Raw genomic sequence first — 14,737 nt, 5'->3', positions numbered from 1 at the left:
CTAAGATGAATGGAAGAGCACAAACTAGCAGCCAGAAAATTTTCATTGTAAAGACTAGGGTTGAGGGGAGGAACCAAAACCTGTCAGCCAAAAACAGGTCAGCTAGTGGTGTAAAGTAGATCCAACAGTCCTCTCTCAGCCAATCTGTGATAACAGCTACATTGAGCTTTCCTAGGTTGACAATGTTTGCCAACCTGCTCATTTCCTCTTCCCTGGTCTTTCCTTTTTAGCCACTGTTTTAAGTTCTGGAAAACAGTTTTGCTTGAGTGGCTCACATAAGGTGAGTGCAGCCATCTTGGCAGGGCCAAGTTCGAGGTGTCTTTGAGGAAACAAGTGAAAAGCAGAAGGTTGACCCCAGCAGGCAATTAGAGACAGTGAATATGGCAAAGGGCCTCACAAACAGCACTATGGAGGGAAAAAGTGACCACCCATTTTACAAATATAGGAACTCACTGTGGCCTAAGGCAGGTCATAACACCAAAGGAATTTGAGAGGCAGGAAGAAAAACTGCAATACAGAATGCCCTGAATACATCTGCTCTGGGTTCTGCTGCAAAAGACTGAGTTGCCTCCAGGATTGTGTCTTCCACGTCAAATGTGATGCGGGATATTTGTCCATCAAAGCACATGAGCCCATACCACAGGGTCTGTGTCATATTGTGCAATGTCACATTGCACTTGTTACTGTTCCTTTATTCCAAAGACTAATGCTCACTGTCCCACGTATATTCCTCCTACAGAGTAGGAGTCTATAGAGTTGTGAGGACCAAAATGAATGGAGAAGCATAGAAAAACTTATTTAGTAAACCAATTATATAAAAGGTTTACTAAAGTTAGTAGTGCAAATTTCAGCCTTCTTGACATCTACACATGGATGTCTAATACAGACATCACAAACTTACCATGTCTCATACAGAACTCTCCATTCTCCCCCAAGCCTGCTTCTCCAACAGGCTTCTGAATTTCATTAAGATCAACTCCAGCTGGGCACGGCGGCTCACACCTGTAATCTCAACACTTTGGGAGGCTGAGGCAGGGAGGATCACTTGAGCCCAGGAGTTCAAGACCAGACTGGGCAGCATAGGGAGACCCTGTCTCTACAAAAAATTTAAAAATTAGCTGGACATGGTGGTGCACACCTATGGTCCTAGCTACCAGGGAGGCTGAAAAGGGAGGATTGCTTGAGCCCATGAGTTCTAGGTTATAGTGAGCTATAATCATGCCACTGCAGTCTGGCCTGGGCTACAAAGAGAGACCCTGTCTCCTTAAAAAAAAAAAAAAAATCAACTCCATTTTTTTCCATTGTGCAGGTAAAAGAATTTGGAGTCATCTTTAAATTCCCTTTCTCTCATATCCATCATCTAATCCAACCAACACATTCTGTTGGCTGTACATCTAAAATATATCCAGAATTAATTATATCTTATAGCCTTTTGTATAACCACATTAGTCTAAAACACTATCATCTCCTCCTGGATTACTGCAACAGACTCCTTCTATGCTTGCCCCCTTTGGCCTATTCACACAGTTTCTATAGTGATCCTTTCAAAATTTCAGATCATGTCACTTCTGTGTTCAAAACTCTACAGTGGTTTTCCATCTACTTCTGGATATAATGCTGACCTTAACACACTTATGACTCTTCTTTTCACTCACTTTATTCCAGCCACTCTGTCTTCTTTCTTTTTTTTTTTTTTTTTTTTTTGAGACATAGTCTTGCTCTGTCACCCAGGCTGGAGTGCAGTGGTGCAATCTCAGTTCGCAACCTCCACCTCCTGAGTTCAAGTAATTCTCGTGCCTCAGCCTCCCGAGTAGCTGGGATTACAGGCGTGCACCTGTAATTACATTCTATACAACTTGATTTAAACCTTGATTTTTATTGTTTTGTTTGCTTTAAGCAAAGAAGTTTGTATTAAAACAACAATTACAAAGAGGAGCTGGTACCATTCCTTCTGAAACTATTCCAAACAATAGAAAAAGAGGGACTCCTAAGGTTTCTATTTCAATGTTATAACTCTATGTGTTTCCTCATTTATAGCTTAATTTATTCTTAAAGAAGCCCCATATATTAGATAGAAGAAATGTTAGCATACTACTATCTTACAGAAAGATTTAAAGATAAAGATGGATAAGGTTCAAGAGGGGAAAAGACACACCAGAGATCACATGAATTTTTTCAAATTCTACATCATTTTGTGGACTTTTGCCATAAACAGTTGTAGAAGAAATTGTCACTTCAGCCAAAAATCAAAACCTGCTGGTTCAATAGTATCTAGTTATATCAAGAGATTCATACAGTAGCAAAATTTAAGTTATTAAAATTATTAAGGCCGGGCGCGGTGGCTCACGCTTGTAATCCCAGCACTTTGGGAGGCCGAGGCGTGCGGATCACGAAGTCAGGAGATCGAGACCACGGTGAAACCCCATCTCTACTAAAAATACAAAAAATTAGCCAGGCGTGGTGGCGGGTGCCTGTAGTCCCAGCTACTCGGAGAGGCTGAGGCAGGAGAATGGCATGAACCCGGGAGGCGGAGCTTGCAGTGAGCCGAGATTGCGCCACTGCACTCCAGCCTGGGCAACAGAGCAAGACTCCGTCTCAAAAAAAAATAAAATAAAACAAAATTATTAAAGTTTAAAGTTATTAAAGATAAAGACTAAAGTTATTCTATCCTTGCCTTAATTTTTTAATGTGCTTTTCATTTCTTTCAACCTATATTTGAGAGGATTGTCTTCCCTCCCTTCTGTAACCACAGTGACCCTAAACTTTCTTACAGCAATTAAATACATCCTTTCTTCAGTAGCAATTACTGTTTTATGTTGATTGAGCACTTTATACTCCCTTTTCTAAATAACTATTCTACATGCATCTTGTTAATAGTGTGAATAACAGCAATAGCAAAAGGTTTATAAGTTATCTATATGCTCTACAGTATATAATGTTTAAATAGTTAACATGTTGCTGCAAAAAGCATGTGATATGTTCGTAGGTTAGATATTTATTCAACATTTTCTTAATGATGATAACTAACACCTGTAAGGAGAAAATTAGTTTCATGCTGGGGTCCAAAATGGCCAATTAAGACAAACACCAGTAGAAAGGAGGCACGTACCCCTTTGACTTGAGCAGCATCATTGGCGAGCCTGGTAGTCAATGCTCCAGTGGTGTTTTTAGGGTCATCAAACCAGCTCACATCCTGTGGCACAGAAAATGATTTTATTACCTTAAAGCCCTGTTTATGAGACTCTCAGCTCCAAGAGGGCAGCGACAGGGTCAGTTTTGTTTATACTTATATCCCCTGCATTTAGTACTCAGGATGTGACATTCAATACACAAGAAAGAAACAATATAAAAACACATAAATAGATCATTTCATTTGTCAAAAAAATTTCTGAGTGCCTCCTTTGTCCTACACATGATTTCTAAGTGTTGGACCTGTACGAACAAAAAAGACAAAGTAGCTGCTTTCATGAAGCTTAGATTCTAGAGATGGAAGGTACAAATAAAAGGAAAATTGAGCAGAGTAAGAAGAATAGAAAAGTGAGGGGAGGTGCTATTTTAGACTGGGGAGGGGAAACAGAAGGCCTGTCTAAGGGGACATCTGAACAGAGGCCTGAATGAAGGAAAGGATGAGAATACCTCAGGGAAAGCAGAAACAGCATGTGCAAAGACCCTGAGGCAAAGGCATACCTGATCTGTTCATACACCAGCAAGAAAGCCTTAAAGGCTGCCAGCAGCCCCCTTCCTCTGGACAGATTTGTGTTCTGATTTGGCTCCTCTGATCCTCCCCTCCCCTACCCTTGGGCAGTGAGCCACTGTGTATGGAGTAGATGGTGTGTTGGAAAAAGGCGGTTATAGGAGATGAGATTTGAGAGAGAGTGGGGGCCACATAGTGTATGGTCTTATAGGCAACTGTCAAGATTCCAGACCTTACCCTGTGAGCTACAGGAAGCCTTCAGCAGGTTTGGGCAGTGGGATATGATTTGATTTCTATTTTAGAAAAATGACTGTGGCTGTGGCTGTTTTAAGGTGAACCTACAGGATTGGGATAAAAATGGAGGCAGGGAGATCAGTTAGGAAGCTTTTGCAATGTTAACAGAAAGAGAAGAGTCAAAGATGGCTTCAAGGTTTTTAGCCCAAACAACTGGTAGAACGGAGCTGTCGCTTACTGATATGCGGGAAGAGTGGGTAAGGAATAAGGCTGGTGGGGAGGGGAAGAGTCAAAAGCTCAATTTTGGAAATGTTAAACAGTGAAACTCTTATTAGACATCCAATAGAGAGGTTGAATAAGCAGTTGGATAAATGTAGTTCAGGGCAGTATAAATGATTTGAGTCAAAAACAAATCAACAAAAGTAATCCAGATTAAAATATAACATTCACCATAAAATAAGATTTTCTTTGTAAAACCATTTATATTTTTAAATACACAGATACTAACATGATTGTGATTTGAAGTATGAATTTATGTGTTTTACAAATAACTGTGGTCCCTAAGAAGTTATCTAAACTGGTTATTTACATTAAAGAAGTATCTATCATTTTTCCCAAAAATATTTAAGAAAAAAGTAGTGCTATAATTTATTATAGTATGTGTCAACTTGCTTTTCAATATTCTTAAGTGGTTAAAAGTGTCTCCCCACAGGAATGTAACTTCCTTGAACACAGGGACCATTCAGGTTTGAATGCCTTACAATACTAAGTACTAGACCTTGTAAGCAGAAAGCACTTAATGAATGCTTGCCCTACTTAACAATTTATGGAGGAGGCATTCCACAAACCATCAGCTCAGCTGCCAAAGTATAATGGACGTAGCAGTTGGCCTGGAGGCTGGTTGGGTAATGGGAAATTTGGCCCGGGAGCAAGGTCAGTGTAGACCTAAGTGGAATCTGAGTTATAAATACAGTTTGACCTGAGAGTCCAAGGACAGGGTTTCCCATCAAACTGTGCTCTCTCACTCAGATTCAGTCCTGGCTCTGTCAGTGACTAGCTGGCAATTCCCATAAATACATTTTCTTTTTAAATGGTGATGGGTGGAATGGGGAAGAATTGAGCAACCAGAGACAGCTGGTGTGAATGTGAATGCCCTCTAGAAAGCCTAACACACCAAACTGATGCCTCTTAGCCAGGGTTTGAGTACCCCTGGCACATCTGGGGCAGACTTCTAAAGCATCATTTTACTCAATGGCAAGTGATTAGTGATTTTTAAAATGGAAAGTTATTAGGTCACATACAAAATTTTCATGATTGTTAAAGGAAATTTCCCCTTTGAACCGGACTGCTCTGAGTTACATTCCTCTAATTTCCTTCCCCATTTCCCCAGGAAAACATTCACATGTGTCAATGGTTAGGGTTTTGAAGCTGCAAAATGTGAGAAGCATTCCATTAAACCCATTATCAGCCAGTAACACTGCAGCTTGAACTAGTATTTCAGACTAGCCTCAGAAAAGAAAATGGGCAGTGAGGAATAGGCCACAGGAATGAGTTCTGATTTGAGGAAAAGAGTACAGAGGGCATCTCTTGGTGGAAAGAAACACTCGTGCCCTGGGTTTGCCAGGAGAAAGAAGGAAAGAGAGGAAAGGGATGAGGGGTATCAAAGATGCCTTCTGCCTGCACTGCCCACCACTGCTGAGACACAGGCTGGAAGTGAATCCACTCTGGAGGCTCTGTCTCAAACTGGTCCAGTTCCTTGTGCCCACCCAGACCAGACAGACAGTAGAGCCTTGCCTGTGCCTAGGGGGTGGTTCAGCCGCATCTCTGGCGTGAGACTGAGGGACAACGAATATAGGAGCTAGGCCTGGGAAACACAACAGAGCTCCCACTGTCTGAATCCAAGGGGCACACATGGGGAGTTCTACACATCCCAGGGCACAGCCCTCCATAGACATACCTGTCTGAGCATGGATCGGAAAACCATGTATCGGAGCCGCTTGGTGAGGATCTCTCCAGCTTTGCCAAACGTGAAACCCTGTGGGCAGGAACATGCCTTGTCAGGGACCCAGCCACCAGTTAAATAAAAGGAGGGAGAATTGATGTCTTTGCTAAAGCAGGAGATTAGACAAAGTCAGAAAGCCTGATTTCAAGGGCTTGCTATGTTTCTGTGACTGTGTGCCATGGCACAAGGCTGTACGGGTGGTGTAGACAGAAAAGCCCACTTTACAGAAGAAACTGAGGTTTAGAGAGCCTGATAAGATCCATAGGCCACAGTTATAAGGTCACAGAGTTGGAATCTTAATCCAGATCCATGAGAATCCTAACCAGAATGGGAATCCAGAGCCTGAGCTTTTAATTACCCACTGGACTCCCTCCCCATGTTACTAAGATGAGGAGTTGGGTGGTCTAACATCTTTAGGCGTTTTGCTATCTCTAGACTTCTAAGGTCCTATAACTCATAGACTTTATTCTCACCTGTTTTCTAGGCAAGCTAGGTTCCAGTCCCCCAAAGCACCATGATGTTATGAAGGTAGTCCTCTAACTTCTTTTGCTTCACCAATTCAAATTGTCAACATTTAAGGGACCAGCTCAAAGCCTACCTCACTCCAACTTTCTTAACTAAATTTACATTGAGCAATCTTTACCTCCTCCAAACACCTGTGGTATTAATAGTTGGTATGGCAATCCTGTAAGTAGTTAGTGTCACATTAATTCTAGTAAGGTCAAATTAACCAGTGAGACTGTAAGTACTTAGTAAAGAAAGAATTCAGTCTGTTTTTTCTTTTGCACCTCTTATAACGTCCAGAACAATATTCTATTTTTTAAAAATGTAATACATGCTTACATGTTAAATAAAGAGATCTATTCACAGTTTTATCTTTAAAAATTACAGGCGGCTAATCATTCAATTAATAAGTGATTACCTACTACTGCCTCATGCAGGCCTGAGCACTTGGTCACATGATCCTTTTAATCATCAAGAGGCAGGTACCAGTATCCCTAGTTTACAGCTAAGGAAACAGAGGTTTAGACAGTTTACTTATGTGCCCAAGGACACAAAATCAGAAACAGGTACAAGGAGCACTTGAACCAAAACCAATACTGTCTTGCCATACCAAACAGTATTTATTTATTTATTTAGAGACAGGGACTCACTCTGTTGCCCAGGCTGGAGTGCAGTGGCACGATCACAGCTCACAGCAACCTCCTCCTCCTGGCCTCTTGGGTTCCTGAGACATTTCCTGCTTCAGCCTCCTGAGTAGCTGAGACTACAGGTGTGCACCACCATGCCCTGTTAATTTTTGTATTTTTAGCAGAGACAGAGTTCCGCCATGTTGGCCAGTCTGGTCGCAAACTCCTGATCTCAGGTGATCCACTCACCTCGGCCTCCCAAAGTGCTGGGATTATAGGCATAAGCCACCACACCTGGCCCTCATACTAAACTTTTAGAGTACTTAATTCCTTGCCGTTTCATTTCAGCCAAATGATTTGCAAGCTGTAAAAATCTGACTCTTTACAAATCTTTCCTACATTTTTTGTTGGAGGATTGACATTCTTCCATCACTGAAATGATTCTTTCTCCTTGAACAAAAGTTGAATGATAAACTCTTCAAACTCTTTTTAAACCCACGTGACCCACTTATGGGGTTTTGTTTGTTTTTTGTTGCTTTTAGAACATGGGAAGACATTTCTTTGAGTATTACATTTACTGGCAATACTTATATCCAAACTTATATCCAGGGCTCCCCCACACCCCATTTTTAAGTCCCTGCCTTTCACCTCCAATCATCATATTAGGCCAAACACTCAGTTCCCTCTGGTTTCATTGTGGGAGGTAAGGGTGGAGAGGAGAAGGTAAGCAAGGGAGCCAGAGGAGGCAAACATCTTTTTTCACTATGTCAGAAAAACTTGGCTGTTAGTAGCCATGTTAATAGAGAAGTTCTACTAAAAGGCCAATTACACTGATGTTTGTTTATAAATCCCCCCCAGTTGAATAATGATGCATTTCTCAAAATGAATATAGTGAAAATGGAACCATTTACCTGAAGGAAAAATGTAATAAAAGAAATAATTCCAAGGACTAGAAACAATAGTGAAAACAAGTTACTATTCTGTCGTTTTGTTTCAGGATCATCATTTCTTGTAAAAACCTGTGAGAAAACATTTAAAGGATTTTTAGTTCAATCAGTGAAGAACCCATCCTGGACCTGACCCATTTCCCATCTGGCCCAGTATTCAGGGGTCAGGAGAGCCTTAGTACACTGGAAATCGGGGTTGGCTTTCCTATTGCCAGCCTTGAAGATGTCTGCATTCTGCCTTCTGTGGAGGCCAAGGATAGGTCTATCATTCATAAATTGATCCAATATTTTTTCTGTTCAGATTCCCTCTTGGAGTTATGAGTGCCACCTCAACTGTGTAAAGTTGAAATCAGAACAAATACTCTCCTCTTCCCTTGGTGGGGAACTACATTTATGGCAGGTCATTGCTTTACTCTTTGGACATTTCAAACTGTCCCAAGGTGTCTGGGGAAAACCTGATGTGGTTTTTTGGTGAACCACAGAGTGGTGGTCATTCACTCAGCCCAGGCCTTTCAAAAAGAAAGGAATTTCCTTGAGCCTGCCTTCTTGGTAGGATGGCCAGTTAAGAGAGCCCGTTGGAAACTACAGCTACCTGACCTAGCACCATACATGAAATTTTTTCCAGAGATAGTTATAAGGGCTAATAGGATGTTTTGGACTCAAGGAACACAGAGAATAACCATTCCTCGGGAAAGAAAACACGTATCTCCCTTCACAGTGGGCCAAAATCAGTCATGTAAGATAGTCACATTCCTAGTCCAGGACAGACAACTTTATCCTTCATAAAAAAAACAAACAAACAACAACAACAAAAAGGATTTTTGAAGAGATTAAATAATTTTTTTTGACTAGTCAGTCCAACAAAAGTCATAACAATTACCAAATTCTTACTCTATGCCAGGCATTATTCTAAGCAAATTCATATATACTATTCCTCTAATCCTGGCAACCATCTCCAGAAGTATGATTTATTATCATCAGGGTTTTACACAGATAGAAACTGAAGTACAGCGAAGGTAATTAATTTGCTCAAGTTAACACAGCCAGCAAGGGATGACTCAAGGATATAAATCCAAGCAATCCGATGCAGAGCCCACTATCTTCAATGAGGCAGATATCTGGTTGTCTACTCAATATCTAAGAGGTAATATCCCAACCTGGGTCACTTACCTCCAGACTTATTGTTATACGAAGAATGAGAAAAGTATAAAATCATAAGTTGAGGTTTTGTTACAACGAAACCCATTCCTAACTTAACCATTTCCTTTTTTTTTTCTCTGATGACACCACAGTCTACCCCCACCAACCCCCAAAACCTGCAAGACACATGTTAGTGTAAGGATCAGCAAACTATGGGCCACTGGCCAAAAGTTTATATAAAGTTTTAATGCAACACAGTCATCTTCATTCATTTCCACATTGCCCTTGTGTACTACTAGGTCAGAGTTGGGTATCTGCAACAGCAATCATGTGGCATGCAAAGCCTAAAATATTTACCACCTTACTGTTAATAGAAAAAGTTTGCTGACTCCTGCCCCGGACCATATACCCTACAAAATCAGACATTTGATCACATTCTCAGAATTTTTTTCAACAACTAGAAAAATATCTGGCACAGAGCAGACGCAAAAAATAATTCTAGAGGCCAGGCATGGCAGCTCATGCCAGTAATCCAGCACTTTGGGAGGCTGAGGCAGGTGGATCACTTGAGGTTAGGAGTTCGAGACCAGCCTGGCCAATATGGTGAAGTCCTATCTCTACTAAAAATACAAAAATTAGCCAGGCGTGGTGGTGCAGCCCTATAATCCCAGCTACACAGGAGGCTGAGGCAGGAGAATAGCTTGAACCCAGGAGGCAGAGGCTGCAGTGAGCCGAGTTCTCACCACTGCACTCTAGCCTGGGCGAGAGTGAGCGAGACTCAAAAAATAATAATAATTCTTGAATAAATATATTTAATATTAAGCATGAATGTCATTAAACATGAATTCATTAATGAATATATTAAACTGAAATAAGCTAACCAGGCGTGAGTAGACCTGAATAGTCATATATATTTTGTAGAATCAAAAGTCAGTGTTTAGCTTATACTTCTTGTGGTGATCAATCTCTTTCTCCACAATGTCTTCAGCAGTTACGGCAAGGGTGTCCTCAGCTTGATGTTTTGACATATGTCACTAAACAGAGAGTATTCCTTTCAGATTGTAACTTTATTGTTGAAAATGCCACCATTAAGATGAGGTGTAACTAACATATGTCAACCTCGATCTTTAGGAAGCTGTTCCTATTTGTTTTAATCTTAGCAAGTGGGATGAAAATTACTTCTTACAAAAGTAGCATGCTAGGCTTACTCATGTCCTGGAAAGTATGTATGTTAGAGAACAGTGCATTCTCAAGCCAGCCTGACAAACATTTGAGGAACTCTCTTTGCACATTGGTGAAATGAGAGTTCACAAGGTTTGTTCAGAGCCAAATGTTGGCAGGTATGAGAAACTCATCTCATCACTTTCATTGACTACTTCAGGAAGCTGGTCTTTAGTTGCCCAGGTTAGAAACCAACTGTGATGACAAAGGAAGGTTTACAAAATTAGCTTTCCTATCACAAACCAGACTTCTATTCTTACGTCTTCAAGCCAATTAGTTTCATATGGAGATACATGGATTTTGTTGCTTTTGTATCCCAGTTCAAACACAAGCAGTTTATTCATTCATTCACAAGTAAATCACACAAATGGGCATCACACTTACCCCTATAATCTTTGAAAATATTACTGCAAATGCTGGTTGCAGACCTCCATTTATAATGGCACAAAATACACCAACAACAAAATAAGGCCATTCAGTTAAATTTAGCTTCATAATTCTCCAAAAGGAAACTGGAGGTATACTTTCATCCTAGAAAACACAAATTATTACAACAGGCTAGTTAAAAACTTTTATAATGTACAATTCTTGCATATGCACAAAATTTGTAAAGGAATATATCCTATCCTTATTCTTTATCAATGAATAAGTGATGACAATTTTGCTTTAAAAAATGTCATAGTGATTATTATTTAGCTTCAAAAAAATGCTGAAAAATTTTGCTACAATAGTCCTTTATTTTTTAAAAAATAAATGATGTTTCCACAAATACTTAACTTTTATTTGGTATTCAGAACCTGACAAGAGTATTTATAAGCAGGAGTAAACAGAATAGAAATTTTGATATTTGAAGACCCGCTATAGTCTCTTTACACTATAAATTTTCATTCTAAAAATTCTGCTGTGTAAATTAACACTCTTAAATTCTAACCTGATTCTAAAATGTTGACATTCTGGGGGACAGGACAGGAAGATTCTGGATAACCTTTCTTGTTCCCACTCCTACCGTAGCCCTAGCCCACCAAACTAGGGAACCAGAGTTGGTGAGATGAAAACAAACTCCGCATCTCCCTTCATACCAGAGCCTCTTTGGTACTAAGCTTTCTGTCTTGGGCTTGTGATCCACGGACACTCCTACGAGTTGATCTTTTTCTTATTAGACTGGATCCTGAATCATTTGAAGACATTTCCAAGGCATCAATTTCACTTTTGGATTCATCAGCTGCATTTTCTAATTCAACTTCATTTCCTGCTGTCTAAAATAAATAAATATGCAAAAGCTCATTAGGCTGTGTTAACCAATGAAAGCTAATCACTGAATGTCAGCTATCAAGGAAAACAGTAATTTGTTTAGTAACTGCAGAAAAGGATAAAGCTAATCTGCTGTGTTGTTTTGTGTGTGTGTGTGTGTGTGTCTGTGTGTGTCTGTGTGTGTGTGTGATATTTGAAAATGAAAACCACCAAAGAAGAATTCCCACTGCATATACTGAAATAACCTGGCATTCATTCCATGTATCTTATCTTCTCACGCCATTTTTTGTGGGCATTTTGACTCAATCAAGTTTACTCTGGATCAGTGCTGTCAACAGAGATATAGTGCAAGCCATACTGTGAGCCATGTTATTTTAAATTTTCTAGAAGCCATGTTAACAAATGTAAAAAAAAAGAAGTGAAATTAATTTTAATTATATATTTTATTTCACCTAATATATCCAATATATTATTGATATCCCATGATATCATTTCAACATGTAATCAATATAAAAATTGAGATATTTTGCATTTTTTGTACTAAGTCTTCAGAACAAGATGTGCACACTCTACTTAAAACATTCCAATTCAGATTCACTACTGTTTAAATGCTCTACAGGCACATGTGGCTACTGACTACTCTAACGGATAACTCACCTTGAAACCTTTTAATTTTTTTATCTGTTTATCCTTCTTTATTTTCCCCTCTTTCAAGAGAGAAAAAAAATCTTAAACACTGGTCTCATCCTGAATCCCCCAGGTGTTGTTTCCTACTTTTTAAGATAATCAAATCAAATAATATTTATTTTTAGCATTAAATGCAAAATCAGTTTATCACTGAGATGATTTAGGAAAATTCTAAAGTTAAACTATACCTGCATTGTAACAAGTTTGAAGTAAATGCCTTTCTCTTTCATGAGTTCATCATGATTTCCTTTCTCCGCAATGACTCCATCATCGAAACCAGCGATGACGTCAGCATTACGAACTGTAGACAAACGATGAGCTATCACAATGGTGGTCCGACCTTTTCTGGCCTAAAAAGAGAGAAATTTGGTTTTTGCATACATTAACAATTACATGAAGAAACTTAACCATTCAACATATATTTACTGAACCAATGCTGTGGGCATTGTAAAACCATCAAATCTATATAAGATAGCCTCTGACTTTAATAAATGTATAGACAATTGAAAATAGTTAAAAATGATGTTTCCTTGTAATAAATACAAACATAAATATAACAGTCACATATTAATATTATGTAAGCCCCCAAATATTTTATTTAACCTAAATTTGCAATAATAATCAGGGGCTTGGGCCAGGCGTGGTGGCTCATGCCTATAATCCCAGCGCTTTGGGAGGCTGAGGTGGGCGGATCACGAGGTCAGGAGATCGAGACCATCCTGGCTAACATGGTGAAACCCCGTCTCTACTAAAAATACAAAAAAATTAGCTGGGCATGGTGGTGGGCGCCTGTAGTCCCAGCTACTTGGGAGGTGGAGCTTGCAGCGAGCCAAGATCACACCACTGCACTCCAGCCTGGGTGACAGCGCGAGACTCCATCTCACAAAAAAAATAAATAATAATCAGGGGCTTGTACAAAACAACAAATTCCTACAGTCCAGGCATTGGCCAATCAAAACAAACATAGGCCATTGTGCTGTACTGTTACACACCAGCTAGGAATCAGCCCTAGGAATCATAATATCCTATCCCACATGACCCCCTGGATGAACAAGACAGACAATAAATGTGAGGCAGCAAAGTCCAGACCTCAGTGTCACACTGACCTGAAATAAATTTATGAATTTATTTTATCCAATAAAATATTTTATCCAAGGAGCCTGTGTGAGACTCAATTAATTCATATGTAAAATGGGGATAATAATAGTATTTACTTCTTAGAGTAGTTGTGATAACTAAATAAAATAATGCACATAAAGTACTCAACACTGTGCCTTATCCATAGTTAGTGCTTAATAAGTGATACTTATTCCTAGGTAGAAGAATTATGGAAAAGTCAAAGAGTCATGTAAGTCTCTTTTATTTTCACAAAGGAACAGAGCCAGATATCCAGGCCTTGTCTGAGACTTCTCTAACCTTTGTAACTTTCCCAATGCTCATAATTTTTGTTACTCTATATTTCTCTCCAGTAACTAGCAATACAATTCTCAAAACCAACACACAACATTTTCAGGATCACTAGGATAAGTGAAAGTGGAAAACTTCAAAAAAAAAAAAAATACACAAGAGAAAAATTAGGTTTAGAAACTAGAAAATACAGAAGAAAATAGATCTATTCTTTGTATCTTTTTAAGAAAAAGGGGGTATGGGGAATTTCCCCTCAAATTTTACACCCTAAAGTATTTTAAAATATAAACTTTTAAAATTGTTTTTATTTATAATTTAATACATAGTTTCACTATAGATTAATAAGGAAACACAGATAAGCAAACCAATAAGCGGTGGCTCACACCTGTAATTCCAGCACTTTGGGAGGCTGAGGCAGGAGGATTGCTTGAGCCCAGGAGTCCTGGACCAGTCGGGGCGAGACAGTGAGACCTCATCTCTACAAATATATCAAAAAATAGCTGGGGGCCAGGCATGGTAGCTCACGCGTGTAATCCCAGCCCTTTGGGAGGCCGAGGAAGGTGGATCACCTCAGGTCAGGAGTTCAAGACCAGCGTGGGCCACATGACGAAACCCTGTCTTTACTAAAAATACAAAAATTAGCCAGGTGTGGTGGTGCATGCCTGTAATCCCAGCTACTCAGGAGGCTGAGGCAGGAGGCAGAGGTTGCCGTGAGCCAAGATTGTCCCACTGCACTCCAGCCTGGGCGACAGAGCGAGACTCCATCTCAAAAAAAAAAAAAAAAAGAAAGAAAGAAAGCTTGGCATGGTGGCACACACCTATGTTCCCAGCTACTCGTGAGGCTGAGGTGGACGGATCACTTGAGCCTGGGCAGCAGAGGTTGCAGTGGCTGTGACGGCACCACTGCACTTCAGTCTGGTGACAGAGTGAGAGAAGAAACAGGAAAAGAAAAGAAAAGGCAGAAGAGGAGAGGAGAGGAAGAGAAGAGAAGAGAAGAGAAGAGAAGAGAAGAGAAGAGAAGAGA

At 39.9% G+C, this 14,737-nt stretch overlaps 1 protein-coding gene across 2 annotated transcripts in view; it reads right to left on the bottom strand.

Moving 5' to 3' along the window:
- ABCB1 (ATP binding cassette subfamily B member 1) overlaps positions 1-14,737 on the bottom strand; it is a 217,537-nt gene that overhangs the window by 32,318 nt on the left and 170,482 nt on the right. For both annotated transcript variants that reach the window (XM_032761171.2, XM_032761172.2), the window contains 6 exons: positions 12,495-12,656; positions 11,448-11,624; positions 10,753-10,899; positions 7,972-8,079; positions 5,886-5,963; positions 3,110-3,193 (listed from right to left, as the gene is read on the bottom strand). In XM_032761171.2, the coding sequence (XP_032617062.1) occupies positions 3,110-3,193; positions 5,886-5,963; positions 7,972-8,079; positions 10,753-10,899; positions 11,448-11,624; positions 12,495-12,656 (756 nt within the window). The remainder of the gene's footprint in view (positions 1-3,109; positions 3,194-5,885; positions 5,964-7,971; positions 8,080-10,752; positions 10,900-11,447; positions 11,625-12,494; positions 12,657-14,737) is intronic.

Source organism: Hylobates moloch, unplaced genomic scaffold (assembly GCF_009828535.3).
Source record: "Hylobates moloch isolate HMO894 unplaced genomic scaffold, HMol_V3 SCAFFOLD_1, whole genome shotgun sequence".
In the NCBI taxonomy this organism is placed as follows: domain Eukaryota; kingdom Metazoa; phylum Chordata; class Mammalia; order Primates; family Hylobatidae; genus Hylobates; species Hylobates moloch.
This window is presented reverse-complemented; position numbering and strand designations above follow the sequence as displayed.